Source organism: Dendropsophus ebraccatus, chromosome 6 (assembly GCF_027789765.1).
Source record: "Dendropsophus ebraccatus isolate aDenEbr1 chromosome 6, aDenEbr1.pat, whole genome shotgun sequence".
In the NCBI taxonomy this organism is placed as follows: Eukaryota; Metazoa; Chordata; class Amphibia; order Anura; family Hylidae; genus Dendropsophus; species Dendropsophus ebraccatus.
The window spans coordinates 26,638,093-26,665,738 of record NC_091459.1 but is presented as its reverse complement, the minus strand read 5'-3'; the positions used below and the strand labels follow the sequence as shown (position 1 = coordinate 26,665,738).

Below are 27,646 nucleotides of genomic sequence, written 5' to 3'. Positions count from 1 at the left end.
TCGCTACATTATCATTTTACAATTGATATCTGACTAAGTGTTGTCAAGCCTTCGTTACCACAGTGACGTGCCCTCGTGACATATGCAGGGCCGGACTTCCTTACAGGGAAAGGACAACACAATGGCAAAAAGATAAATGAAGACATCATAGAAATACATTAAAGTGAATGTACCACTAGGTACATCGCTTTGTTTTTTTTTTACATGAATAGATCAGCATCGGTGCAGGGATGCCAGTGCCGCGGTCCTTTTTTTTGAACCACCACCTGGTTTATTCCCAAGCACCGGCCCAGCATGAAGAACTAGGGGTGGACCCATTGGCCCCCAGTGTGACAATCTCCTCCCCCCTCTGTGACAAGGCTCCATTGTTTCTAGTGGAGCCGCACCACAGACGGGAGGGGGTTTTGTCACATCAGGGCCAGCGCCCAGTGCTTCATGCTGGGCCGATGCTTGGGAATAAACCAGCGCTGTGCACAGGAAATGGGCAGCAGTTAAATAAAAGGACCGCTGCATCGGCATCCCCTCTGGTCTATTTACGTAAAAAGAACACAAAGCAATGTACCTAGTGGTACATTGGCTTTAAGCTCACAGAGGTTGTTTAAGTGAACGCGAGCGTGCGGCATTTGATTACGAGTGGCTGAAGAAGTCGGATACAGCACAAGGCCACTTGGAAAATAGCCTATGGCTGTATCCATGTTTTCCAGGGCTATGGCCTAGGGCTGCATCCAACTTCTTCAGCCACCGGTAATCAAATTCTGCACATTCAGGTTCAGACGGTTTGCTCATCTAGTAATTTTAAGTGTAAATGATGCAATCATTGTCAGAGTTTAGCACAGAGAAAATACTTTAAGATCAGAGGCATGCAAGTGACAGTAAGACAGTTTTTAAACTGTAGTTCTACATATGTTGTGTATTGTATATCGCAGGGGTATCAAACTGACGGCCCCTCAGCTGTTCTACAACTCCAATTCCCATCATGCCTGGACAGCCAAAGCTTTGTCACCATTTATTTGCTATTGTGTTGTCCTTTCCCTTTAAATAGGTGAATCTGGCCCCACATGCGCACATACTTACCTGGATACAGAGGCGCCAGAGGCTTGACAAAGTGGCACATGCAGTGAAACAGATGTAGCTTTGTTCATCTTGGAGCGGCACCCCCTACCTGCTTTTCTGCTTTTTATGGACTAAATAAAAAGTTGCTTTTACACAGAAGCTGGTGAATGCCGCCACTTTTCTATTTTCCTAACTGGATGTTGTGCACAACCATGTTGCTCTGATCATTTTTGCTTGTGTGTAACCCCGCTTCTCCAGTGTTACGACAGTGCCAGTTCTGTTTCTTGCTATTGTGGTCTTTTTTTTTTTTCCTTCTCCAGTTATTAACTGACCCTCATGATGTATTGTCCCTCATAGTGATGCACGATGCACCGAAATATCGATACTACTATCGATATTTCGGTCAGAAAAACGGTTCGATACCAGGATTTCCTGGTATCGATACTTCATGTTAATCTGCATAATAGTGCAGATTAACATGAAGTATGGTGCAGAGAACACGGCCGGCAGCTACCTGAGCGCCGTCCGTGTTCTCTGTGTGCCGCCCCCTGCCCCCTGGTGTCCCCTCCTCCGCCCGCGAGCTCTCCGCTCCCGGCGGGGCCAAATTTAAATAGCCGGCACACAGCGATCGCTAGTGCCGGCTATTTTAAGGGTATATTCACACGGACGGGCTCACAGCGAGATTCTCGCTGCGAGCCCGGCAGGTCCTGGCAGTTCCCATACACTACATACTTGCTGCGGTCTAAACGACCCCAGCGAGTATGTAATTCTACCGACTTTAACCCCTTCTGCTCCCGTCCGGCTCCCCCGCTGTAAGCATACATTACCTCTCCTCGCTGCACGGGTCCGGCGTCCTGCTCTCCCGTCCGGCCAATCAGTGTGTTGTCCAGCCGCAGCCACTGATTGGCCGGGCGGGAGAGCAGGACGCCGGACCCGTGCAGCGAGGAGAGGTAATGTATGCTTACAGCGGGGGAGCCGGGCGGGAGCAGAAGGGGTTAAGGGCGGTAGAATTACATACTCGCTGCGGTCGTTTAGACCGCAGCAAGTATGTAGTGTATGGTAACTGCCAGGACCTGCCGGGCTCGCAGCGAGAATCTCGCTGCGAGCCCGTCCGTGTGAATATACCAGGGTAGATGCTGCTGTCATAACCGACAGCGGCATTCAACGCCTGCAGAGCCGATCCATATGCAGCACGAGTCTGCTGCATATGGATCGGCCCCTCACTGCTGCAGCGGTCCCTTACACCAGCCAGTTCCCCAACCTCCGGGTCCACAATCCTGTCGCCCCCCCCCCCCCTTCCCGCGGGGCCCACCGATACAGTGGCACAACAACTCCCAGAATACCTTCTTGTGGGGAGATGTTGTTCACAAGGAGGCATGCTGGGAGTTGTTGTGCCAGGAGGCTGCTAATGCATTACAACTCCCAGCAGCATACCTCCTTATGCACTACATCCCCCAGCATACCTCTTTGTGCACGAGGAGGCATGCTGGGAGTTGTAGTGCACAAGAATGTATGCTGCACGGAGTTGTGTCAGGAGCTGCACAACTGCAATTCCCAGCATACCTCCTTGTGCACTACAACTCCCAGCATACCTTCTTGTGGGGAGTTGCAAAGCACAAGGAATTATGCTGGAAGTTGTTGTTCACCAGGAGGCATGCTGGGAGTTGTAGTGCACCAGGAGGTATGCTGGGAGGTGTAGTGCACAAGGAGGTATGCTGGGAGTTGCAGTTGCGCGGCAGCAGCCTTTCAAAACATCCCAGCATACCTTCTTATGCACTACAACTCCTAGCATACCTCCCTGTGCACTACAACTCCCCACAAGAAGGTATTCTGGGAGTTGTTGTGCACAGGGAGGTATGCTTGAGGTTAGAGGGGAATAAAAAATGTAAAAAAAAGTGTTTTAAAATAAAACAAAACAAAAAATAAAGGTTCTAATAATCCCCCCTTTTCCTTTTTTTAAAAAAAAAAGTAAAAAAAAAAACAAAAAAAAAAAACCCATACATGTATCCATTACATGTGAATTGTCCGAACTATAAAATGTAACAAAGTGATCAAGAAGTCACATAAATAAAAATGTTGTGCATGGGGGGAACATATCTGTAGTCAGGGAAAAGGGAAATTATATTTGTATTTTTACGTGTTTTTTTTCTCAAACCTTTTATTTAGTATCGAATTGGTATTGAGTATCGAAATCCGAAAGCTGGTATCGGTATCGAACTCAAAATTTTGGTATCGTGACATCCCTAGTCCCTCACTCCCATTATTACACATCCAGAATTTGCTCTTTAAATATTATTTATCTTATTTTACAACAACACTTTTTTTTGCTACCAATGGCCAACTTTAAAAAAAATATATATCGTCCAGAGGGAGCCCAATAGTCTCTTAGTAAGTCAGTCCCACTTTGATGTTTTCCTTCTTGTGTATCTGTTTCCTTCACTGTCCACTGCTTCATAGACATCGCGCTTATTTTCCTCTGTTGCGTGTAAATAGGCGATATAGGCAACACACAATGTAATGGAGAAGAGTCCAAATGCCATAACCGGCTTGTTCTGTAAAAGGAAAAAAAAAGATATACATGTGTATTTTCCTTTAAAAACAAACATACTTTTCTACCTTTGCTTTTACTTTTGATCTATGGAAAGTTTTTCATTTTGTAGCAGCTGTGCTTGGTTCTGCACCCTATATACTTGAACTCAATGAGCTACAATACTAGGAAGAGTCACTACAAAATGCTTGGTGTACCTGGTAAACAATGAAGGGGAGGTGTGTGCTCTTGTTCCCTTCATTTAATGGATGGAGTCAGATCCCCCTGAACCTAACATTGATATTTTACCGTATATTAGAGCAATGCACCTGTCATAGTTAAAGGGGAACTATCAGCAGATTAGACTAAGCCAACCCGCTGATAGCCTAATGTGCACGGGACGCCAAGGAGGAAGGTATGTCTCTTACCTTCTTCCTCTGCATCGTTCTTATGCAGTTACTAGTTGAATCAACGTCCCAGGGCACCACTAGGAGCACAGCTCCAACCCCATCGCACCTGTTCCACTGATTATCATTAGAAGGTGCGAGCTGGCTCAGCCCAACGCGGGCAGGGCAGTGCTCCTAGCGGTGCCCTGGGCCGTGGATTCAACTACTAACTGTAAGGGAACGGCGCCAAGGAAGAAGGTAAGAGACGTAACTTCCTCCCCCCCGCACTCCGAGCGCATTAGGGGGCTATCAGCAGGTTAGATTAGTCTAACCTGCTGATAGTTCCCCCTTAACCAACTAAAAAAAGTATGTTCCAGAGAAATGACATAACAGCATGAGCTGGCTACAACCAATCACTGGTCTCCGAGGTCATATGCCATACTTACTGATACCGTCTGGTGAGGCCAGAGGTCTTAACAGGCAAGTACTTTTTCTTCTCCTTATAATATCCACTACTGTTAGTTAATTTTATTTTATTTTTTTAAAGGGAAACTCTCAACAGGTTCTTCCACACAAAGCTGCTGATATGTACCTGTAGCCACTTTTGTTATGTTTGTATGTCCTGCTGTTTCATATGGACGAACCTTACACTCTCTTTCATTGAGTGGGCTGTCACCCAGACCCGGGAGATACCACCGGATGGCTTTAGGGGAGAGTAGGCAGGTAAGAATCAGTTCTTGTTTTTATTTTTTAACATAACAGCAGCACAATGTGTGAACTTTTACATCACTACGGCACTCCAGTCTCGCAGCGTGAAATGCGCTGTGATACGGTACACGTGAATGGACCCTCAGTCTAGGAAATATGATGTGGCTTTACTGTGCCAGTGCAGGTTAGTATTGTTGATGGGATAATACAGAATTTTTCTTACAGGTTTGATAAACAACTCAGGGTTGACGGCTCGGAACAGGCTGGTAGTCTGCACCCCTCTAAATCCAGGCGTCCGATACTCCTTTTCTTTAGGGGCGTTGCTTTTAGCACCAGAAGGCTCAGAGGATGGTGGTGATGAAGAGGACATCTTCACTGATGGAAAAAGCAGCCGCCACCGGATGCGTTTGGTGTATGGTTACCTCACAGCCTAATAACATAAGCAGTAAAACACGGACATTGATCATCAGGCTAAATCAATGACAAAACCATTAACAAAAAATACTATCAAAGCATGGTCAAGCCAATCTTTTTGACTAGCACAAAAAAAATCTCATGAGTTTGGGTGTAAAACAATGTGGATAAACTATTAAAAAAAAAAATAGAAATTCCTCCCACGCCTTGTCACCCTCCACCTCTAGCAGCTAGAATGGGGAGTACTAGATGGGCCCAGATTACCTATTCTGATGAATAAGAATGACCATAAGAGTTCCCCTGACAGTTCCTAGGCTATTGTTAGAAGTAGACACATAGGGGGAGATTTATCAAACATGGTGTAAAGTGAAACTGGCTCAGTTGTAGTTACCCCCTCCCCCCTATAGTTGTTCCCTCATATTGTATCCCCCCTCCCCCCTATAGTTGTTCCCTCATATTGTATACCCCCTCCCCCCTATAGTTGTTCCCTCATATTGTATACCCCCTCCCCCCTATAGTTGTTCCCTCATATTGTATCCCCCCTCCCCCCTATAGTTGTTCCCTCATATTGTATCCCCCCCCCTTTGCAGCCAGTCCTCATACTGTATACCTCCTTCTCCCTCTGTAGTTCTTTCCCCATACTAAACTACATTAGTAACATTGGGGTCACCTTCACCTCCCCACATAACACTGCCATAATCACTACATTATCCAGCACTGACAACAGAACATGAAAGACAGCTCAATTCTTCCACACAACAAGGAAGTCAGCGCCCATAACTCCCCTACTGCCCTCCTACATCACTGATCCCTAACCTGACTAAGAAACTACAACTCCCAGAACCCCCTGGGCGGCCGCAGGCACGACCGGAAGTGGTAGTTTTTGCAAGAAGAGTTAAAGGGTCTCAGGTTGGGGAACCCTGCGCCGCATTATATCAGACGTGTTGTTTGGGCAGTGAATCCGCACACACCGACATCACGGACCTTACATTAGACAGAGTTAGCGGCTCCCCGGAAGACACACGTCACAGCATCACGTGCCCGTCCCCTCACTAACCCGTACAGCGCACTCTCAGGTCACCGGAAGTGAGGGAACCGAGCGAACTTCAATTCAGTAAGTATGCAGCGACATCTAGAGGCTGGAGTAGGAACGGCATGTCACATTTAGATTCATCATGGCAAGACTGAAATGAGGTGCAAATGTAGAAAAATTCCCATTGGCCCATTAAAACACAGACATCTGGTTACTGTAGTGGATGAGCAGGGGAGGTTTTGTTACCTGTAAACTTGAACTCTCACCTGTTCTCCCACTTGGGCTACCATGTTGCCAAAGCAGCCATATGATGCCCAGCAAATTTCATGGATGACACCGCTGCAGTATGTAAAGGTTTAGCTGACTGTTGTTTAAATCAATCGGGTGCAGATCTTCTACCCTCACATTCTATCTTCCTTCCGGTGACACAGCCCTCTATAGGATAAGGGTTTAATGTTTCGTCAGTTCTGATCCAGTCAGGATAGTGAGGAGTCCTTGTTTTGTAAGAAAGACTAAGACTACAGTATTCTGTGCCAGACGTCAGGACAGTCACTCCCTAAAGGAACTGAAGAGGGACTGAACCCCAGTAGAACAAAGTTGTTGCGTGCCGAAGTATTTTACTGACTACACTCGACTACCTGGGGAAACCTTAAGGAGTTAGCTCTACCTAGAGACAGAAACCTAGGACTACTGCTACCCAACCTGGTGGTCTCCAATCTGGTTGGAATGATATATGTGAGAGCGAGGACTTTCTACTTTCAAGTATTAAGTACCTACACTACAATCCTGGCAGATTACTGTACTAATTAGACAAGGGACCCTACACGGCCCCTACACCACTCTTGCTACAACCAGTCTTAGGCTATGTTCACACAACGTAAGTTCCGTGTGAATCACGGCCGTTGTAACATTCCCACGGAACTTATGTAGTGCTGCCTTCTGAGGGAATCCCGGCTGGAGTGTATACATATAGTATACACTCCGGCCGGGATCCCTAGCGGCGCCATAGAAAACTGACATGTCAGTTTTCTGTGGCAGCTATTTAGTGAATAGCAGCCACAGAAAACCATGTCAGTGCACACTATGGCAGCATGCTCCATAGCGTGCAGTGGGTAGTTCTGATGCGGGCGCGCACAGATGCACCCGCATCAGAACTAAGCGGCGCTAAAGATCAAGCGGCCAGTACTGCAGTACCGGCCGGGATGATCTCTTCGGAGACCGGCCATTCCGTTCTCATACGTACATAGCCTTAGTCTACCTATTTCTTTACCTCAACCTTAAGTAGTGATGGGCAACCTTTTGAGCTTGGTGTGTCAGCATTTCGGCAAAAAAACAAGGATAACTTGAATGGTGTGTCACTTTGAGAAAAAACACCATAATTTTGTGTTATTTGTAGTTTAAATAACAAAAATATGTAATTGTAATATATAACTGTACCTAATAAACCAAAAAAATAATTATTTTAAACCACACACACACAAACACACACACACATTACTCAACCTGACCCCCATCCCTCCCCGTACACTACCCTACCTGACCCCCATCCCTCCCCATACACTACCCTACCTGACCCCCATCCCTCCCCATACACTACCCTACCTGACCCCCATCCCTCCCCATACACTACCCTACCTGACCCCCATCCCTCCCCATACACTACCCTACCTGACCCCCATCCCTCCCCATACACTACCCTACCTGACCCTTCTACACACTCTACCCTACCTGACCCCCATACACTACCCTACCTGACCCCATCCCTCCCCATACACTACCCTACCTGACCCTTCTACACACACTACCCTACCTGACCCCCATCCCCCCATACACTACCCTACCTGACCCCCATCCCCCGACACTACGCCACCTGACCTCCTTACCTACATACACACTACCCAACCTGACCCCATCCCTCCACACACGCACACAATAACCCACCTGACCCACCTGAGCTTCATAGCAGGCTCTATAGAGAATGACTGCAGCTTCATAGCAGGCTCTATAGAGAATGACTGCAGCTTCATAGCAGGCTCTATAGAGAATGACTGCAGCTTCATAGCAGGCTCTATAGAGAATGACCGCAGCTTCATAGCAGGCTCTATAGAGAATGACTGCAGCTTCATAGCAGGCTCTATAGAGAATGACTGCAGCTTCATAGCAGGCTCTATAGAGAATGACTGCAGCTTCATAGCAGGCTCTATAGAGAATGACTGCAGCTTCATAGCAGGCTCTATAGAGAATGACCGCACCTTCATAGCAGGCTCTGTAGAGAATGACCGCACCTTCATAGCAGGCTCTGTACAGATTGACTGCAGTGACAGTGTGGCCCTGTGTGGCCGAGATCCTGGGGGGTGGGGTTGGGGCAGTGGTCGAACCTCCCGTAATCTCTTAGTTATGCCCTATCCTGTGCATACTATGGAAAGGACATAACTATCCTGGAAGGTAATACCTCGGTAATGGTGTTGAGCAGTGCTTCTCAAATTGTGGGGTGGGTGGCCAATATGGCATTTGCCTATTTCTGTGGCAAAAGTTCTGTGGCCTAAACACTAGGAACCCTGATTGCATTGACTTTAATGGGAGAAAGAGAACCATGTTAAAAAAGTGATATATTACTTATTTCCCACACAGTTACTTGCCGAAGGCAATGGGAGCTTCAGGGCTTGGCATCCACCACAGCACAGTACCGCACACAGGTACGGATTATGTCCATGTGCACAGGCCCTAAGGTCATAGTAACACATGCGAGTAAACGAATGCATTGGAAACCATGCCTTTCGTGTCCTCACACATTATTATTGTCAACACTGCAGAGTCTTTGGAGAACACAAGGGGGCATAGTTTGCATCTACGCTGCACACTCCTTTTCCTGGTTTTGCAGTGTTATTGATTCACTTTGTACTTATTTTAATGTCCTACAAACTTCTGAAGGGTAGACTGGACAATATTTAAAATTTCGGCATGGACGTCCACTTTAGATGGTCAAGCCCAGAATCACTTTGGTCCGTTGTAAAGATGAGCCAACCGAACTTAATGAACTGAGATTCGTTACGAACTTGGCAAAAAGTTTGTTTTGTTACAGAACTGAACTTTTTGCAAAGTTACCCTGATGTCCTCCTACAGGTCCCCAGTGTCCCCTGCTGATCGCAGCTACCTTCACTTCCTGACTGAGATGAGAGTGACAGCCCACTCAGCTAGTCACGAGTGGGCTGTCACTCTCTTCTTGGGAATGACAGCCCGATCAGCCAATCACTGGCTATGGCACTGTCCCATCTCAGTCAGTGATTGGTTGAGTGGTCTATCACTCGCAACACATAAGCGACAGCCCACTCAGTCGGTCACTCTCAGTGAGTTGGCTGTCACTCTCATCTGAGTCAGGACCTAGAGGCAGCTGCAATCAGCAGGGGACATCGGTGGAGCGTGAACAGGTAGTGATGATGAACTTGCTGAATCGCACTAAAAGAGTCAAAGGCCTATAAACGTATAGCTGTTTTAATGCAGTTTGTTTAAGCTTATGCTATCCAGTGTACAGTAAAAAAAACCTAATAAATGTATTCTCTGGATCACCATGGTTACGGCGATACCAAATATGTAGTTTTTTTTTTTAACTATTACCACTTTGGCACAATAGAAATTATCTTCGTAGCAAAAACCTACAAAAACTGTCGCCACATTGCAAGATCCATAGCGTTATTATTTTTTGCGTGACAGAGCGGGTTTGGGGCTCATTTTTTGAGGGAAGATCTGTAGTTTTTACTGATACCAAGTTTTACATATATAAGACTTTTTGATCTCATTTATGACGTATTTTCTAAAATGGATTGGTAAAATACAGCAATTTTGGTGCTGTTTTTTTTTTTTTACAGCATGTGTTCTGCGATATAATTAATGATATAGTTTTATAGATTGGATCGTTACGGGCTCGGCGATACCAAATATGTATAGGATTTGTGTTTCTGAGATGTTTTTATATATAGGGAATGTAATGCATTTTTATTATTGGGGGGGGGCTGTTTTTTTTTATTATTATTATTATTATTTTACACTAGTGTACATTACTGTACACTAGTTTAATACTAAACAGTCATCTTTGATCACTGGTACAATACATTGCACTACTACTGCATTGTATATGTCAGCATCATGTTGACAGGCAATCTGCTCAGTCATATACATGGTAATCCCAGGGACCATCAATAGGCCCCCGGGATTACCATGGAGAACTTTAGGGGACCAGATTGATCTGACAGCAGCATTTAACAGGTTAACGGTTCAGGGAAGAAACGGAGTGCTGCACCTCACACCTATGGCTGATACTAGTGCCGCTAGGCTAAATAAAAAACACATCAGAATTTTGTGTATGAATTGATCAAGCCATACTGCCCCATGTACCTCGTGCCGGTATCTGATACACATGGGTCCCTACACTAAGTCCACACCGTGCCAGTCAGTGGCCACCAACCCCACAGGCGTGCACAGCCAGGGAACGGGGGCCATGGGACGGCCCTGCGACCCCCATGCCACAGGACCAGACCCAAAAACACCACACCAGAACCCGGCCAGCACCGCCGGCGGAGAAGGTCGCCCCCAAGCAGCACAAGTCTGGATAAGGTATTTGGCGATACCAAATATGTATAGGATTTGTGTTTCTGAGATGTTTTTATATATAGGGAATGTAATGCATTTTTATTATTGGGGGGGGGGGGGGGGGCTGTTTTTTTTTTTTATTATTATTTTTTTTTTACTTGTACACTAGTGTACATTACTGTACACTAGTTTAATACTAAACAGTCATCTTTGATCACTGGTACAATACATTGCACTACTACTGCATTGTATATGTCAGCATCATGTTGACAGGCAATCTGCTCAGTCATATACATGGTAATCCCAGGGACCATCAATAGGCCCCTGGGATTACCATGGAGAACATCAGGGGACCAGATTGATCTGACAGCAGCATTTAACAGGTTAAGCTACACGGAACGGAGGCTTCTCCGCTCTGGGTAGTAACAGGGAAATTCAGCACGGAAACCATCCGCGAAATTCAGCGAGAATTGCTCAGTGTGCACATACCCCTAAAAGACATACGTATAGGAAAAAGGCCCATTAGCGACCACCGTTAAAAGGTCTATTGGTAGTCACCAACAGGTTAAGGTATGGTTCAGACAAACCTGAACTTTACACCAAAGTTCGTTGAAACTGCCGAACCGAATTTTTAAAAAGTTTGCTCATCTCTAGTCTAGTCTGAGGCTCCACTAGCCTGATGTGCCGGTACTATAACTGTATCAATGCCTCTATGGAAATTTTTAACCTATCATGCTCGCCTAGTGGACGCACTATATCCCGCTTACTGCCCAATTATTAGGAGCTGTGCATCTCTAAGATAAGTGGAAACAAGCTGGGCTTCAACCATTGTGTTAGACCCCAGTCTTTATAAATTCTCTTTGAGTACTACAAGATGCTGAACAGAAACTATAATTAAAAAAAAAAGGATGCAATATACATACCTCCCAACCAGCCCCCGTCTGTCCCCATCCCTGGGCTCATTAGGAGCGCTCTCCTGGGCTCATTAGGAGCGCTCAGAGTGACACCTACTGGCCGGGTCATTAGCAGCTCCGCCTCCACCCGGACCCTGAAGAGTCGCAGAGGTAATGCACAGAGGTTTGCTGTAGGCTTCCTGTTCCAGCCCAGCTGCACCCACACTCCTCTCCTGCTTGGCCAAGATGTGATGTCATGTCCAGACAGGGCCGATTCTGGGGTCTGTGCCGCCTGAGGCAAACCTCAGGCTGCCGCCCCCCTCACTGGCACTCGAAGCCCCCCCCCCGCCCCCAATCCCCCCCCCCCCCCCCGCGCGCGCGGGCCCGCGGCAAGCCCACCACCAACATACACTACCGCCCCCACCTCACTGGAACAGCCAGGGGCCGCGGCCGCCGGACCTCTTCAAGGCGGATCTGCCGCTTTAAAAGTAGGGGGCTCCGCTACCGCTACCTGTTCTAACCAGTCCATTGAGCTTCCGGGACAGGTCACCTGATGCACGCCGGCCCCGTAAGCTCACAGCTCCAGCCCCGCGCGCCGCACCTCTCTAGTCTCCTGCTCAGTGGCATACATGTAACAGCTGACCGCACAGGACCGCGGGAGAGGTGCGGCGCACGCGGCTGGAGCTGTGAGCTTACGGGGCCGGCGTGCATCAGGTGACCTGTCCCGGAAGCTCAATGGACTGGTTAGAACAGGTAGCGGAGCCCCCTACTTTTAAAGCGGCAGATCCGCCTTGAAGAGCTCCGGCGGCCGCGTCCCCTGGGTGTTCCAGTGAGGTGGGGGCGGTAGTGTATGTTCTGGAGGGGCCCGGCAACTGATAATCTGGGCGGCCCAGTGGGCATTTGCCCGGTCCGCCAGATTATCAGCCGGGCATGCCGCCCCCTGCAGGACCGCAAAATCTGCCGCCTGAGGCGGAATACTCATTCCGCCTCATGGCAGAAGCGGGCCTGTGTCCAGAGTCAAGAAGGAGAGAAGAGTGCGGGCGCCGCGGGGCTGGTACAGGAAGAATAAGCATAAGTCTGTACCTGGAAACAGCAGAAGGAGAGAACGGGGAAGCGAGGTGAGAAGTGAGTATCCTTCTGGGTTTTTTATTTTACACATAGAAGGTACTACAGGGAGGGGGTGATATACAAAGGGGGATATACTATGTGGGGGGCTACAAAGGGGGAGGGCTATACTAGGTAGGGCTTACACAGAGGGGGCTATACTATGTGGGGGGGCTACAAAGTGGGGAAATACTATGTGGGGACTATACTAGGTGGGGGTTATACTTTGTTGGGGCTGCTGCACAGAGGGAGGTTTTTTTTGGGCTCCTGCACAGGAATGGGGCCTATATTATATAGGGACTGCTAGGGGGTGGCGACTATATTATAATGGATGTGGCTATGGGACCATAGCTATAGGGGCGTCACACATTGCCGTGAATGTCCCTCTTTCCTCCCAGCAAAAGTCGGGAGGTATGTGTACAGAAAGGAGGATATTTATCAAGACAGATTCCCTTTAGCGTCAGTTTAAGTAATTTAAAAATTCTGCCATTTTATTCCAATTTAATTCTATTGAAGTCAGTAGTGAACAGCTGTAAATGCACACGCACATTATTATATATTGTATATATTGGATATTGGTCCTGATTGACCAATCTGTCTGGGAAAAATATCAGCGCCTTTTCCGTAGCGTAGGCCAGAGACACACATCGAAAAACGTGCCCCATTGTCTACATTATATGCGCCCAGGCTCACTTTGATGCATTCTGTTTAGTTTACCAGCTGTTGGTGAGTGATACTTAGATAGTGGCGTTCCTCACAGTACTGAAAACATTTGCCCCTCCTTACTTCTGTTTGTCCATCAATAAGGAACGCCGTACATAGCACATAGCTCTGTATATTTACTACAAACAGATCTCCTTTCTTACTGGAAACCTTAACTCATGGTAGTCAGCAAATAGGTATATTTAAAATGATAAGGCGTCCCACCACAAACATCCTGAGTTCCTGACCTATATAAAACACATTATGGTTGTAGTAAAAATACATAAATTTTTTTTCCTTTTTTTTCTTTGAAATTATATAGTTTTTATTGATTTTGCAGTTCAAGATTTTGCAGTTTTAAGATATTGTCTAACATGGGCCTTTATCAAGCAATGCTTGATAAAGGCCCATGTTAGACAATATAGGGCCGAAACCCGTTGCAATAAAGAGTATATGTTTACTATGCCATCTACCTCTGGATGATCCCTGGTTGCACCGTTGTGTGCAAATCTAAATACTCCTGCGCTTATTATACCTGGTGTGGATTCGACTCTTGGTCCTGTAATCGGCTGATTACACATCTGCATGTCCATGAATTAATGACATGAGCATTAATTTGATGGCTGCTGCGAACAGCGGCTGTTATTTTAAACATTGCCTGAACCAACGGCCATTGCTTCCATAGACTGTAATGGAAATAATTAAAGGGGACCTGTCACCCACCATGCCGGGGTGAAGGCCGCCCGACCCCCCGCTAGAGCCCCAGATACTTACCCCATCTCGCCACGTCCCCCTCCTGGAGCCAGTTCCGGGATGCAGATCTCCTTGTTGGAAGCCCGGCGCGCGCGGATGAGTCTGATGCCCATAGAGAATGACGACTCCATTCATTCTCTATGGGCGTCGGACTCATCTACGCAGCTCGCACGCCGGGCTTCCGACAAGGATACCTCCGTCCCAGCTCCAGGAGCGGGACTTGGCGAGATGGGGTAAGTATCCGGGGCTCTAGCTGGGGTCGGGCAGCCTTTAACTCCATTACGGAGGGTGACAGGTATCTTTAAAGAATGAAAACAATTGGCGTTAAATTGGCGGCCGTTATTTTACAGTGTGTGAACATGGCCAAAATTTATAAAGATTAATACTGCAATAGCTAGCCCTTCAAAGTAGAGCTCATGGTCCAGGTATGGAGGAGGGTTTCCCTCTCGTCAGAGCGGGGAGAGCCAGATCGGAGCTATCAAGTCATTCTGCCCTTGTTTTCTCAATTTTTTTTTTAAGTATTTCAAGTATTTCATAGTTTTGTTTTTTTAATTTGGATTAACAAGTTAACATTGGCAATGAAAGCAGACACCTCACTAGGATCATGATCTAGCCACTGCCTTGCTATGGTTTTCCTGGCCATAAACAGTAAATGGGCAACCACTAATGTCTTATATTGCCCCAGACAGTGGCGTAGCTACCATATAGGCAGGGTAGGCAGTTGCTATGGGGCCCCTGCAGGAGGTGGGTCGGGGGGGGGGGGGGGGGGGAGATAAGAGCCTCCTTTGTCTTTCTGCTTAACCCTTTATGTACTGCAGTGTGTAAGTTGGGGGGGGGGGGGCAGGTAGCTTATTAACACACATTACAAAGTTATATAACTTTGTAATGTGTGCTACTTAATAAGAAAAAGAAAAACGCTGCACTACCCCTTTAAATATACTTTATGAACTGTGGGTAGGACTTACGGCCAGTAACATGTTAATTTCGGGCACCTCGAGAACGTATGTAAGATCCCACCTTGATCCCTTTGACAAAGTGCATCCTGTCTGAACCCGATGCGATGTAGAACCAAGGGTTTGCGGTACACTCGGTGTAACAACTATAATGGAGACAACCACCTCTACTGTTCTCCCAAAGCATGTTGTGGGGTCATTTTCATAATATTCCACCAGAGGGTGTCCTTTACGGGCCACAAATCCGCCTCCCACCGCTCCTTAATGGGCGGTATATGGTTGCATTCTCTAGTGAGGGTGGGCCCCTCAGCTTCACAGGCATGACGTATTTCTGGAAATGTGTATTAGGTATGGGATACTACTGCCTTAGTTGCTGGAAGATTTTCAAATGTGTGTGTATGGATGTAAATAAGTGTATCTGTGTGAAGTGTGACTATGTATGTAAAGTAAACAGTATGTGTGTTGTGTATATATGGTGTAAGTACAGAATGTAAAGTGTGTGTGTGTACATGTACATAATCTGTATCTATTACTGTAAATATACATAGGATTCTGCAGAGGAAACTCCAGCACTTTGTTCCACCGTATTAAAATTTACAGCCTGATAGTAATGGTGTCCATGGACGTATTTTACTACAGATTTTACATAATTTATTGCTCTATGGGTCAGTTACAGAGTGCATGGGCCAAGGAGTGTAAGAAGTTAAAGGGGTACTCCGGGCAAACTTAAAAAATCAGGGAGCGCAGGGGGTGGTAGGAACATAGCAATCACCTTCTAGATCCATATAGGAAGCAGGAGTGCATAGCATAACGCTGCTTACTGTACAGGAGCCTGGACTCCCATCATTTTGCCAGGAGTCCCTGCTCTGAACAGTGTCTCCCACTAAAGAATAGAACGGTTCTGCTATACAGCAATACAGCAGCAGCCCATCTGAGCAGGAGGCATACATTGTGTGACTGCTACCCAGCCTTCAAGGAAAGACCGTCAGCAGCAGAGCGTCTAAAATGGTGCTCCAGGTGTGTGCCATAGCAGGCTAGTATTTTTAGGCTGGAAAGGGCCAAAATAAATGGCCCTTCACATCTTGATATTACTACGCTGCTGCTGTTTTTTTATCTGGCTTTTTTTACAGTGTCTATTGCTATTTTTGGACTGTATTTGGAGTTAAAGTATTACAGTGTCACTTAAAGGTGAACTTCACATAAGGGAAATTTGTTTTCTATTAAAAGTACATTAAAAGTTATATAGATGTGTATATCATTTATTACCATATCTGTGCGGTTCTGCCACACTGGTAGCTGATAGAAATCCAGGAAGTGAAGAAAAATGGCCTCTGTGCCAATTCACATTGTCTCCTGCTCCCACTGCTCTCCTCCCTTAGGAGACAAATATTCCATGCCTCTGACTTACATTGTGTGTGTTTGCTGAGGACAGGCTGATGATGCAGACAGGGGGCAGGGCGTTATGTCACAGGAGGCTTGGCTGGATCCCCTGAGTGATTCACCATCTCTGACCCGCCAGAAGCAGGTGCTGCAAGGACTGTGGACTATGATGATCAGCTGAAGGAAAGCATTGCATTTTGGGAACTGCTCAACCAGGAAGGACAGAAACACAATACAGAACAAACCCCCCCCCCCCCCCAAACAAATGGATTTTTGGTAGTTTCAAAACTGGGATTGATAGAAAAGTAATGCGTTATGGTTCTGCAGAAGTTTCATTTTTTTTAACCTCTACCTGGAGTTCCCCTTTAACTTTTGACATGTTGAACAGACATCTTATAAATTAAGATTGGTTAGTGTCTAAGTGCGGATACCCCCTTGAATTCCTGGTTATAGCTGGCTTGGCAGTCCAACTGATTCCAGAAGATGGGCTACATTATAGACTATGGAGCCAGTTTCCTGTGACCAGCTGAACTATGCAACGAACCAGGGAGTGAAGTGTGCTACACAAAAAGACACAGCACGCTGCTTTTGCACACCCCTTCTGGCAGATAAACTCTTCCCGCATATAGGCCTATGTGCGTCCATTTTTGTGGTGAGTTCCTGCAAATTGATGTACAGTTATGCGTGTGGATAAAACGGGCCCTAACCATCTGGCACCTCTGTGGCAAGTCCGCTAGTGGGACAGTAAAATGTAAATAAAAAAATAATAATAAAGTGAAATAAACATATAGGGGAGATTTATCAAACTGGTGTAAAGTGAAACTGGCTCAGTTGCCCCCGGCAACCAATCAGATTCCACCTTTCATTCCTCACAGACTCTTTGGAAAATGAAAGGTGGAATCTGATTGGTTGCTAGGGGCAACTGAGCCAGTTTCACTTTACACCATGTTTGATAAATCTCCCTCATAATCCCTACATGCCCCAATGCAAATAATAAATAAAAATAAATGGGAGGGGGAGTGAGGAGACATTTTAGCCCTCAGCACTTCATGAGCTTGGGAACGCCCCACTGACACTTTGCACTAGAGAATAAAAACATTTTATTTTTACATTATAGAAGCACAGAGAGAGAGATATAAAAGCTACTATGTGTCTCCTTGCTTTAACAGCTATCTTTGGAAAGTGAAATGCAGATGACAGGTTCAATTTAAAGGGGTTATCCAGGCATAGAAGAACATGGCAGCTTTCTTCTTGAAACAGCACCACTTGGGTGTGGTTTTGCAGCTCAGCTCCATTAAAGTGAATAAAAATTAATTGTAATACCACACACAACCTGAGGACAGAGGTGGCACTGTTTTGGCAAGAACTTAGCTGTGTTTCTTTTCTAATCCTGGATAACTGCATAAACCTGCCAGACCTTTTATACATGTTGTATCCCTGTTTAAACAGCTGTCTTATCTATTTACCCTGCTTACCCTTAAGGGCACAATTTGTAATGAATACACGTCCCTTTGTTCGGCCGCTGCTCCATGATGTCAGGCTGCAGCATTTTCAAAACGCTTTTCAATTTGCAGCCGTGTAAAACAATCAGTTACGTACCAGCTGGAATCTTCTATACATAACAACAGCTCGCCGGCCTTGAAAGATGTGGAGAACAAAGAGTCCTGCCTGTCTGTGCTGGAGATATAAAGAACCACTATTAACCCCTTCACGTCAGCCATTTGTATATATACGTTCCTATTGCACATGCCCCGTGCAGTAGGAATGTACATATACGTTCCTGCTTTGACGGGGGTTTGTGATGAGAATGGGATCGCTGCAGGGACAGCGATCCCGCTCTCATCTGAGTGAGGCACCGGAGATAATGAGAATCAGCTGCGATCCCGCAGCTGACCCCCATTAACCCCTTAGTGACCGCCGAAACGGCGGTCACTAATGGGCCGGTGCCGCCGCTATATTTCATCTCCCCCCACCGTGAATCCACGGTGGGGGGAGATGAAATAGTTAAAATCAGACCCCAGACCAGCCCCCCTAGTGCCCGGTATCTAACTCCCCCTCCCCGCGGCGGCCATCAGATCCAAGATGGCCGCCGCGATCACTGTGAACACACTAATGTCTGTTCACAGTGATCTCTTAGTAAAAATGAATGAAAACCCCATGCTCTCCGCCACCGGAGGTAGCGGAGAGCATGGGGCAGTCATCGGGGACCCCCCATGTGGGGTCCCGGTACAAGCGATCAGCGGTATATACTATATACCGCTGATCGCTTGTGCCATGTGCCGCCGGAACATTTTATCCCCTGTCACCATGAATGATTGGTGACAGGGGATAAAAAGTGATGTCCCCCCAGTTACCCCCGTCCCCGAGTCACCCTCCCCTACCCCATATACTCACCTGATCCTGGAGCTCCTTCCTCCTCGGTGTCCTGGCTGGTTATGAAGTGCGCATGCGCTCCACAACCAGCCAGCTCTGAAAATTTAAAGTGACAGAGACCAATTTGGTCTCTGTCACTAAACTATGATTACTGTGATAGAAAATATCACAGTAATCATAGTAATACAGTGAAAAAGAATGTGAAAAGTACAAAAAGTGACAAACATACAAAAAAATAAAACACACACTTTCTATTATAGTAATAATTGCAGTTTACTCCCAAATTACCCCTAACCCCCCCAGATTACCCGTAACTACCGCAGCTAGCCCGTAACCACCCCAGGTTGTCAGATTGCACGTAACCCCCCAGATTACCCGTAATCACCGTACGTTGACCGCAACGACCGCACGTTCACCGTAACCACCGCACGTTGCCCGTAACCACCGCACGTTGCCCGTAACCACCGCACGTTGCCCGTAACCACCGCACACTGCCCGTAACCACCGCACGTTGCCAGTGACCCCCTCCAGATTGTCCGTAATCACCCCAGATTGCCTGTAACCACCCCAAATTACATGTACCCACCCCAGATTACCTATAAGCACTTCAGTCTATCCGTAACAATTCTAGATTGTCTGTAACCCCTCCAGGTTGCCCGTAACCACCGCAGGTTGCGCATAACCACCCCAGGTTGCCCGTAATCATGCCAGATTACATGTAACCCCCCAGATTGCACGCAACCACCGCAGGTCGCGTCTGACCACCACACGTCGTATCTAACCACCGCACCTTGCCTCTGACCACCGCACGTCGCCTCTGACCACCGCACGTCGCCTCTGACCACCGCACGTCGCCTCTGACCACCGCACGTCGCCACTGACCACCGCACGTCGCCACTGACCACCGCACATCTCCTCTGACCACCGCACCTTGCCTCTGACCACCGCACCTTGCCTCTAACCACCCCAAATTGCCAGTGACCCCCTCCAGATTGCCCGCAACCACGCCAAATTACAGGTACCCACCTCAGATTACCTATTAGCACTTCAGTTTATCCGTAACCACAGCAGGTTGCCTGTAACCACCCCAGATTGTCTGTAACCACCCCAGATTGTCTGTAACCACCCCAGACTGTCTGTAACCACCCCACGTTGCCCGTAACCACAGCAGGTTGCCTGTAACCACCCTAGATTGTCTGTAACCACAGCAGGTTGTCCGTAACCACAGCAGGTTGTCCGTATTCACCCCAGGTTGCCTGTAACCACCCCAGGTTTCCTGTAACCACCCTAGGTTGCCTGTAACCACCCCAGGTTGCCGTAACCACAGCAGGTTGCCCGTGACCTCCCCATGTTGACGGTATCCACCCCAGATTACCCGTAACCACCCCAGATTACCCGTAACCACCTCAGACTGCCCGTAACCACCCCAGACTGCCCGTAACCACCTCCAAATTACCCGGAACCACCCCACATTACCTGTAATCTAATTTTTTTTATTTTATTTTAGTAACTGCGCTATTCTAATAACTATTACTAGCTACTATTTTGCTCCAGCAAATTGGCACTCCTTCCCTTCTGAGCCCTGCTGTGTGCCCATACAGTGGTTTATGCCCACATATGGGGTACCGTTGTACTCGGGAGAACCTGCGTTACAGATTTTGGGGTATGTTTTCTCTCATGTTCCTTGTGAAATTTAGAAATTTCAAACTAAACGAACATATTATTGGAAAAATTCAAGTTTTTCATTTTTACTGGCCAATTTTGAATACTTTCCTCTAATACCTGTGGGGCCAAAATGCTCATCCTACCCCAAGATGAATTCTTTGAGGGGTGTACTTTCCAAAATGGGGTGACTTTTGGGGGGGGTCTATTCTGTAGACATTACAGGGGCGCTGCAAATGCACCTGGCGCTCAGAAACTTCTTCAGAAAAATCTGCACGGAAAATGCTAATTGGCGCTCCTTTCCTTCTGAGCCCGGCTGTGTGCCCATACAGTGGTTTATGCCCACATCTGGGGTACCGTTCTACTCAGGAGAACCTGCATTACAGATTTTGGGGTGAATTTTCTCTCCTGTTCCTTGTGAAATTGAGAAATTTCAAACTAAAGGAACAAATTATTGGAAAAATTCGAGTTTTTCATTTTTACTGTCTACTTTTGAATACTTTCCTCTAATACCTGTGGGGTCAAAATGCTCACCACACCCCAAAATGAATTCTTTGAGGGGTGTACTTTCCAAAATGCGGTGACTTATGGTGAGATTTTACTCCGCTGACACTACAGGGGCTCTGCAAACGCACCTGGCACTCAGAAACTTCTGCAGCAAAATCTGCATTGAAAAAGCTAATTGGCGCTCCTTCCCTTCTGAGCCCGGCTGTGTGCCCATACAGTGGTTTATACCGACATATGAGGTACCTTTTTACTCAGGAGAACCTGTGTTACAAATTTTGGGGTCCTTTTTTTCTCTTTTTCCTCGTGAAATTGAGAAATTTTAAACTAAAGGAACATATTATTGGATAAATTCGAGTTTTTCATTTTTACTGTCTACTTTTGAATACTTTCCTCTAATACCTGTGGGGTCAAAATGCTCACCACACCCAAAAATGAATTATTTGAGGGGTGTACTTTCCAAAATGGGGTGACTATGGGCGAGATTTTACTCCGCTGGCACTACAGGGGCACTGCAAACGCACCTGGCGCTCAGAAACTTCTTCAGCAAAATCTGCATTGAAAAAGCTAATTGGCACTCCTTCCGTTCTGAGCCCTGCTGTGTGCCCATACAGTGGTTTATGCCCACATATGAGGTACCTTTTTACTCAGGAGAACCTGCGTTACAGATTTTGGGGTGAATTTTCTCTCCTGTTCCTCGTGAAATTGAGAAATTTTAAACTAAAGGAACATATTATTGGAAAAATTCGAGTTTTTCATTTTTACTGTCTAATTTTGAATACTTTCCTCTAACACCTGTGGGGTCAAAATGCTCATCCTACCCCAAGATGAATTCTTTGAGGGCTGTACTTTCCAAAATGGGGTGACTTATGGGGGGTTTTCTCTCTGCTGACACTACAGGGGCACTGCAAATGCACCTGGCGCTCGGAAACTTCTTCAGCAAAATCTGCAATGGAAAAGCTAGATGACGCTCCCTTCCTTCTGAGCCCCGCTGTGTGCCCATACAGTGGTTTACGCCCACATATGGGGTACCGTAGTACTCAAGAGAACCTGCGTTACAAATTTTGGGGTGCGTTTTCTCTCATGTTCCTTTTGAAAATGAGAAACTTTAATCTAAACGTATATATTATTGGAAAATTGTAATTTTTCATTTTTTTACGGCCTAATGGTGAATACTTTCCTCCAGCCCCTGTAGGGTTAAAATGCTCATTATACCCCTAGATTAATTCTTTAAGGTGTCTAGTTTCCAAAATGGGGTCACTTATGGGGGTTTCCAGTATACAAGCCTCCTAAATCAACTTAAGAAAAGAACTGGTCCCTAAAAAAATCAGTTTTGGAAACTTTTACGAAAATGTGGTAATTTGCTGATAAATTTCTAAGCCCCGTAACACCCTAAAAAAGTAAAATATGTTTATGAAATGAAGCCAGAATAAAGAGGACATATTGGTAATGTGACTTAGTAACTAATTTATGTGATATGACTTTCTTTTTTAGAAGCAGAGAATTTCAAAGTTCATAAAATGCAAATTTTTTCAATTTTTCATGATATTTTGATGTTTTTCACAAAAAACACACAAAGTAGTGACCAAATTTTGCCACTAATATAAAGTGCCATATGTGACGAAAAAACTATCTCAGAATCGCTAGCATACGTTAAAGCATCACTGAGCTATAAGAGCATAAAGTGAGACAGGTCAGATTTTGAAAAATGAGCCTGGTCTTTTAGGTGCAAATAGGCTTGGTCTTGAAGGGGTTAACTACTGCACTAAAAGAGAGTATTTCTCCAATAGTAGAATGTGTGAACGGTGATCCCACATTTATTTAGCATATTCATGTAATCACATGAATGACCTCATCATCATTTGCCAATAACATAACAAATTGATCTCCAATATGACATACACACCCTAAGGCTATGTTCACACACAGTAATTCTATCAGTATTTTATCAACCAAAACCAGGAGCAGGTTGAAAACACGGTAACGGTGCACATCTTTTCGGCATAATTTTGCCCTGTCAGTTCAAATCCTGATTTTGGTTGGAAAAAAAAAAACTGTCCAAAAGACTTCTGAAAATATTACGGTATGTGTGAACATTGCCTTAGGCTGTAGTCATATATCATCTTCCTGTGTGTGAGGGCCATATTATGTATATGGAGGTGATGGTAGCTGAAGATCGTAATGATCAATTCAAACGCACCTGGATGGTTTGGTTGGAATTCCGTGATAGTCCGGGCCATGGTTACTTGGCTTGCATCTCCTTAAAGACATGGATGACCTCTCCTGCGTCATCATGGTGCTGCTGCCCCCTCCTTTCCCTCCCATTCCTACTCCTTTTTTATTTTTTTATGTTTAGTTATCATTTCTAGTGTATTCTTTTTGTTTAATTATTGTTAATTTCTTTTTTTTCTCCCTCTTTTCTTTCTTTATTCCCCGATCTTTCTTGCACTTATCTCTCAGATTTTTCTGACTACAATTACGAGCTGGTATCTGGAATTCTACACACCTATGGATGTTCATGGATTCTAGTGCCCAATAGCTGTCGGCTAGTCCGCCCGCCCGTACAAGTACGCCGGTCTTGTGTTAGGCCCTGCCCCCTTTTCCCCAGCAGGATTTACTAAGAGGCGCACGCCTCTTAGTAAATTCGGCTGGCCTTCGAGCAGGCGCAAATCATGATAAATGCATGAAAAAGGCCACGCCTCCTTCCCGTCACACCACGCCCTCCCCAAGCTCCTCCAGCCCGCCCATTGGGCGAGCGGGGCGTACAGCAGGTGTATGCCTCGGGCGGACGTTTCGTAAATGTCCCCTTTCGTCTTTGCATCAGAAACCATTTACTTCTAGGCATATGGGACTGATGTACCAAATTAGTAACAGCTGGTTACTTTTTCATGTTGCTAAAGATATAAATAATTTTCTATAAAAAAGACATACAAGCTTACATAACTGAGGACAAGTAGTACAGGAAATACATGTAAGATTTTCCTGCGAAAGATAAAGCAGTAGTTATGTAACAATGGGAGTGGCTGAATTAACGAACATCTCTGCCTAATATCCATTTAGTAATTAAGGATGACAATGGTGCCAAGTATAGATTGTGTGGGAGAATAGAAGTCGTGTTAGGGTAGGGTCACACAAGGTGGAAATGCTGCCATTTTTCTGCCTTGGAAGAACGTCCTTGAGGAAAACCTGCTGCAATTATATTCACAGCAAAGTGGCCGAGATTTAAAGAAAAATCAGAATAGAAAGTCAAAATTGACAGTACGGCTGTCAGTTATTACATGGAGTGGCTGCCAGCAGACCATGACTATCGTTCAAAATTTTTTCAACAAATTGAAAAAAAAAGGATCAGCCGACATTGTGCATGTCAGCTGATCGTTGACTTTTAACAGGAGCTATTACACCAAGTGATTATTGGCCGTAATGGACGATAATCGACCAAATACGGACGATAATCGCTTGGTGTAATAGGGCCTTTAGTGGCACTGAGATGGAGCAGACACCGTGTTGAGAAGAGTAGTAGTATGAAGCCCACGATGACAAATAAAAGACCATGTGAAGCTAGCCACTGATACAGAGAACTTATACCTTTGGCTCAAGGGTTAAAGCTGAGTGTTTGTGCCAATATTCTCCTGGCTCATGGGAGAGAGACTAAAACTGTGATTAAAGAATGAGTCACACAGAACCACAAGCCTTCTGTCATTACTGCCACTGTTATTCTAGTACATAACCCCCAAGCAGTGTGTATATAGGGTTATTGAAACAACCAAGCTTGAAGTGCCTCTGTGGAGTAAAGTGTTCCACTGTGTGCTGTAAAGTTACACCAGTGTGGTGGCTACTATGGGACACCTTGCTATAAACAGCTGGAAAATATCCTTATCACATGGGGAATTAAATCTCAAGGCCACCACCAATTTGGACCCCATGTATACATGCTTCCCGTCATGAGGAAGTGCATGGTGTCATACCACATTGCCTATGCAAAGATTTACAGTAAGTCCAATTCTGATCAAAAGAAGTTTTCCAGGCAAAACAGACTGATGAGCTGTCCACGGGATGGGCCATCATCAGTCACTGATGGGTGGGGTACTGACACATCACCCCTGCTAATCTGCTCTTCAACACCCACCCTGCACAGTGTATAGGGCTAGAAGCAGTTGGCTCCATTCATTGTATGGTTGTGACACGTAACTACAGCTCAGTGTATTGTACGGGTGCTCATTGTCAGGTGTCAGTGTTTTGTGAATAACTCATCAGTCTGTTTTGCACAGAAAACCCCTTTAAAGGGAACCAATCACGCCGAAAATCCATCTTAAGATAAGGAAACGTGCTGGCACATCACCCAGCACGTTTCCTAAACATCCCCCTGTAACCTCCGAGCCCCCCTCCATCAGTCAGTAATCTTACTTTGAAGAAGTCCCGCGCTGTATGTAAATTTCTGGCAAGTAGTCACGGTGGGCGGATTTAGTCAAGGTGGGCAGGATCAGTCACAGGTCCTGGGCGTCTGTAATGGCTGTAATCACGCCCAGAGGGGCGTGCTTGAGGTCTGCCTTCCATCCACGTGACCCGGAGGCTTGCGTGTCACGTCGGCGGCGCGCTGACATCATCCGCGCGCAGCGCCGTCTTCCTCCGGAGTCTGCGCATGCGCAGTACGTCGGCGTCGTCTCCCGCCGTACTGCGCATGCACAGATTACAGAAGACGTCTGCACCGCGTCTGCGCCGCCGACGTGAAATGCAGCCGATCGACGTGATCGCAGCCGAAATCTTGCTGCGAGTTTTGCAGCGAGATCCATTACGATCCAAGGTCCTGTCAGTTTCTATGTGAATACATTCTTGCAGCGGATCTTTCACATACATTACCCGTCCTTGCTCTTGCTTGCTGCATGGGCTCCTGACTTTCTGCTCTCCTGGTCAGCCAATCAGGGGCTCCAGCTGAGAAACATACTGATTGGCTGAGTGGGAGAGCAAGAAGCCGGGAGCTAGGACGGGCAATGTATGTGCCAGCAGCGTGTGGGTTAAGGAGGCGGGTGATTTACTTACTCAAGGCGGTCTGTAACGGAGCTTTCGCTGCGATCCATTGTATGTGAAGCCGCTCTAAAGGACAACTCCAGCACTTAAAAAAGGAGTGGCTGGTCTAACTGATGCTGCGTTTACACGGAATGATTATCGTGCGAATTCGCACACTAATAACAATCGAATTTGAACCATAATCGTACGTGTAAACGCAGCGAACGATCAAACGACGAGCGATAAATTGTTCATTTTGATCTTTCAACATGTTCTCAAATAGTCGATGATCGTTCGCAAAAAATTCGCAGATCGTTCCGTGTGAACAGTAGTTTGTCGATTTAACCAATGTGTGAGATAGGCTTAAGCGATCGCAAAACGAATTTTCCGTACGATATATCGTACCGTCTAAACGTTGATTGTTATGAAAAAAAAATAGTTACTCCAACATCATTAATCGTATGATCGGACGAATTATCGCTCAGTGTAAACGTAGCATAAGAAACGGAAGTTAAACCAGCCTCCTTCTTAATAACGACACCGACACAAGATGGCGCCGGCAAAAGATCCCTGTGTTTGACCATAATCGGGTATGTATTTTCTACACTTCCGGGTCAAGGGAAGGGGGCCAGAACAGTGATTCAGAGTAGGAGAGGTTTCTAAGTAAATCTCCATAGAAAATCTCTCCTGCTCTAGACAGTTCCTGTCTCAGCCTGAGATGGCAGCAGAGAACACTGTGTCTGAATAAGAATAAAACATTTCCTGCAGGACATACAGTAGCTGATAAGTACGGGAAGACTTGAGATTTTTAAATAGAAGTAAATTACACATTTATATAACTTTCTGACAACAGGTGATTTGAAAGAAAAAGATTTTCTCTGGACAACCCCTTTAAATCTCTTCTGCTTTGCGGTTACTGTATGATATACACTGATAATTCGATATTGATACACTGATACTTAGGCGATCATTATAAGTGGCCTAACTCTGTAGAATTCTCACTCTTGTCTACAGCCCAGAACTAATACCCATCCTGCTGTAAAGCTAGGTTTGCATGAAGAAGCATTTGTGGGAGAGGCACTTGGCTTCCAGAAATTGACATGTGACTCTCGTTGTTGTTGGCTGTCATCTATTCCATTGCTTATTTAGTTACCATGAGGAGTGACACACCTAGTATTTAATTCATTAACCATCAGACTCAAGAATCAGATTTTCTTCATGTAGGCAGCTGAGGAAATTACAAGGAAGTACAGCACATAAAATAACATTGTCACTCAGCACTGTGCAGTTATGAAATAGGCATTGTACTTGAAAAGTCTCCTTTGTTATGTGATAGGAAATGATTATAGATATTTAAAAGAAACCCGTCTGTCCAGCATACAGCAACACAATATAATGGGAACCCTGTCTATATAAACTATATTACGCTCTCCACTCCTGTATATGAACAATGAAATGCATACTGAAAATATGCGTGTACATTGTGTGGATCCAGAGCGCAAGGACTGTGAATAACAGTTGTTATATAGTAGAGAAGGTTATATTATGTTGCAAGCCTGCCTGAAAAGGTGGACTTTTAGGTTACTTTTAGGGTATGTGCACACTACGGA

At 45.9% G+C, this 27,646-nt stretch overlaps 2 protein-coding genes across 8 annotated transcripts in view; one reads left to right on the top strand and one right to left on the bottom strand.

Moving 5' to 3' along the window:
* Positions 1–3,330: 3,330 nt before the first annotated feature.
* Positions 3,331–6,156, bottom strand: SMIM8 (small integral membrane protein 8). Of its 6 annotated transcripts, none has more exons than XM_069973546.1 (3): positions 6,078–6,156; positions 4,898–5,104; positions 3,331–3,605 (listed from the first exon to the last, which is right to left on the bottom strand). In XM_069973546.1, exons 2-3 carry the CDS (start codon positions 5,042–5,044, stop codon positions 3,447–3,449), a joined length of 306 nt encoding a protein of 101 aa, XP_069829647.1. In that variant the 5' UTR covers positions 5,045–5,104; positions 6,078–6,156; the 3' UTR covers positions 3,331–3,446. The 6 variants fall into 6 exon arrangements, with proteins under 6 accessions (XP_069829647.1, XP_069829646.1, XP_069829650.1 ...); XM_069973545.1 differs by having other exon boundaries at positions 6,073–6,154; XM_069973549.1 differs by having other exon boundaries at positions 6,060–6,083.
* The window catches only part of GJB7 (gap junction protein beta 7), a 35,527-nt gene continuing 13,873 nt past the window's right edge, over positions 5,993–27,646 (top strand). Inside the window, exon 1 of one of the 2 annotated variants that reach the window (XM_069973544.1) lies at positions 5,993–6,202. Coding sequence is in view for 1 of the 2 variants with exons in the window: in XM_069973542.1 (XP_069829643.1) it covers positions 8,769–8,817 (49 nt within the window). In the remaining variant the exon portion in view is untranslated. Of the gene's footprint in view, positions 6,203–8,758; positions 8,818–27,646 lie in introns of those variants that run through there. The other variant, XM_069973542.1, reaches the window with a different exon arrangement.

Coding starts and splice junctions, on each gene's coding strand:
- SMIM8 (XM_069973546.1), bottom strand. CDS start 5,044: ATGTCCTCTTCATCACCACCATCCTCTGAGCCTTCTGGTGCTAAAAGC. Junction 3,606..4,897: donor CTGAGTTGTTTATCAAACCT/GTAAGAAAAATT, acceptor TTCCTTTTACAG/AACAAGCCGGTTATGGCATT.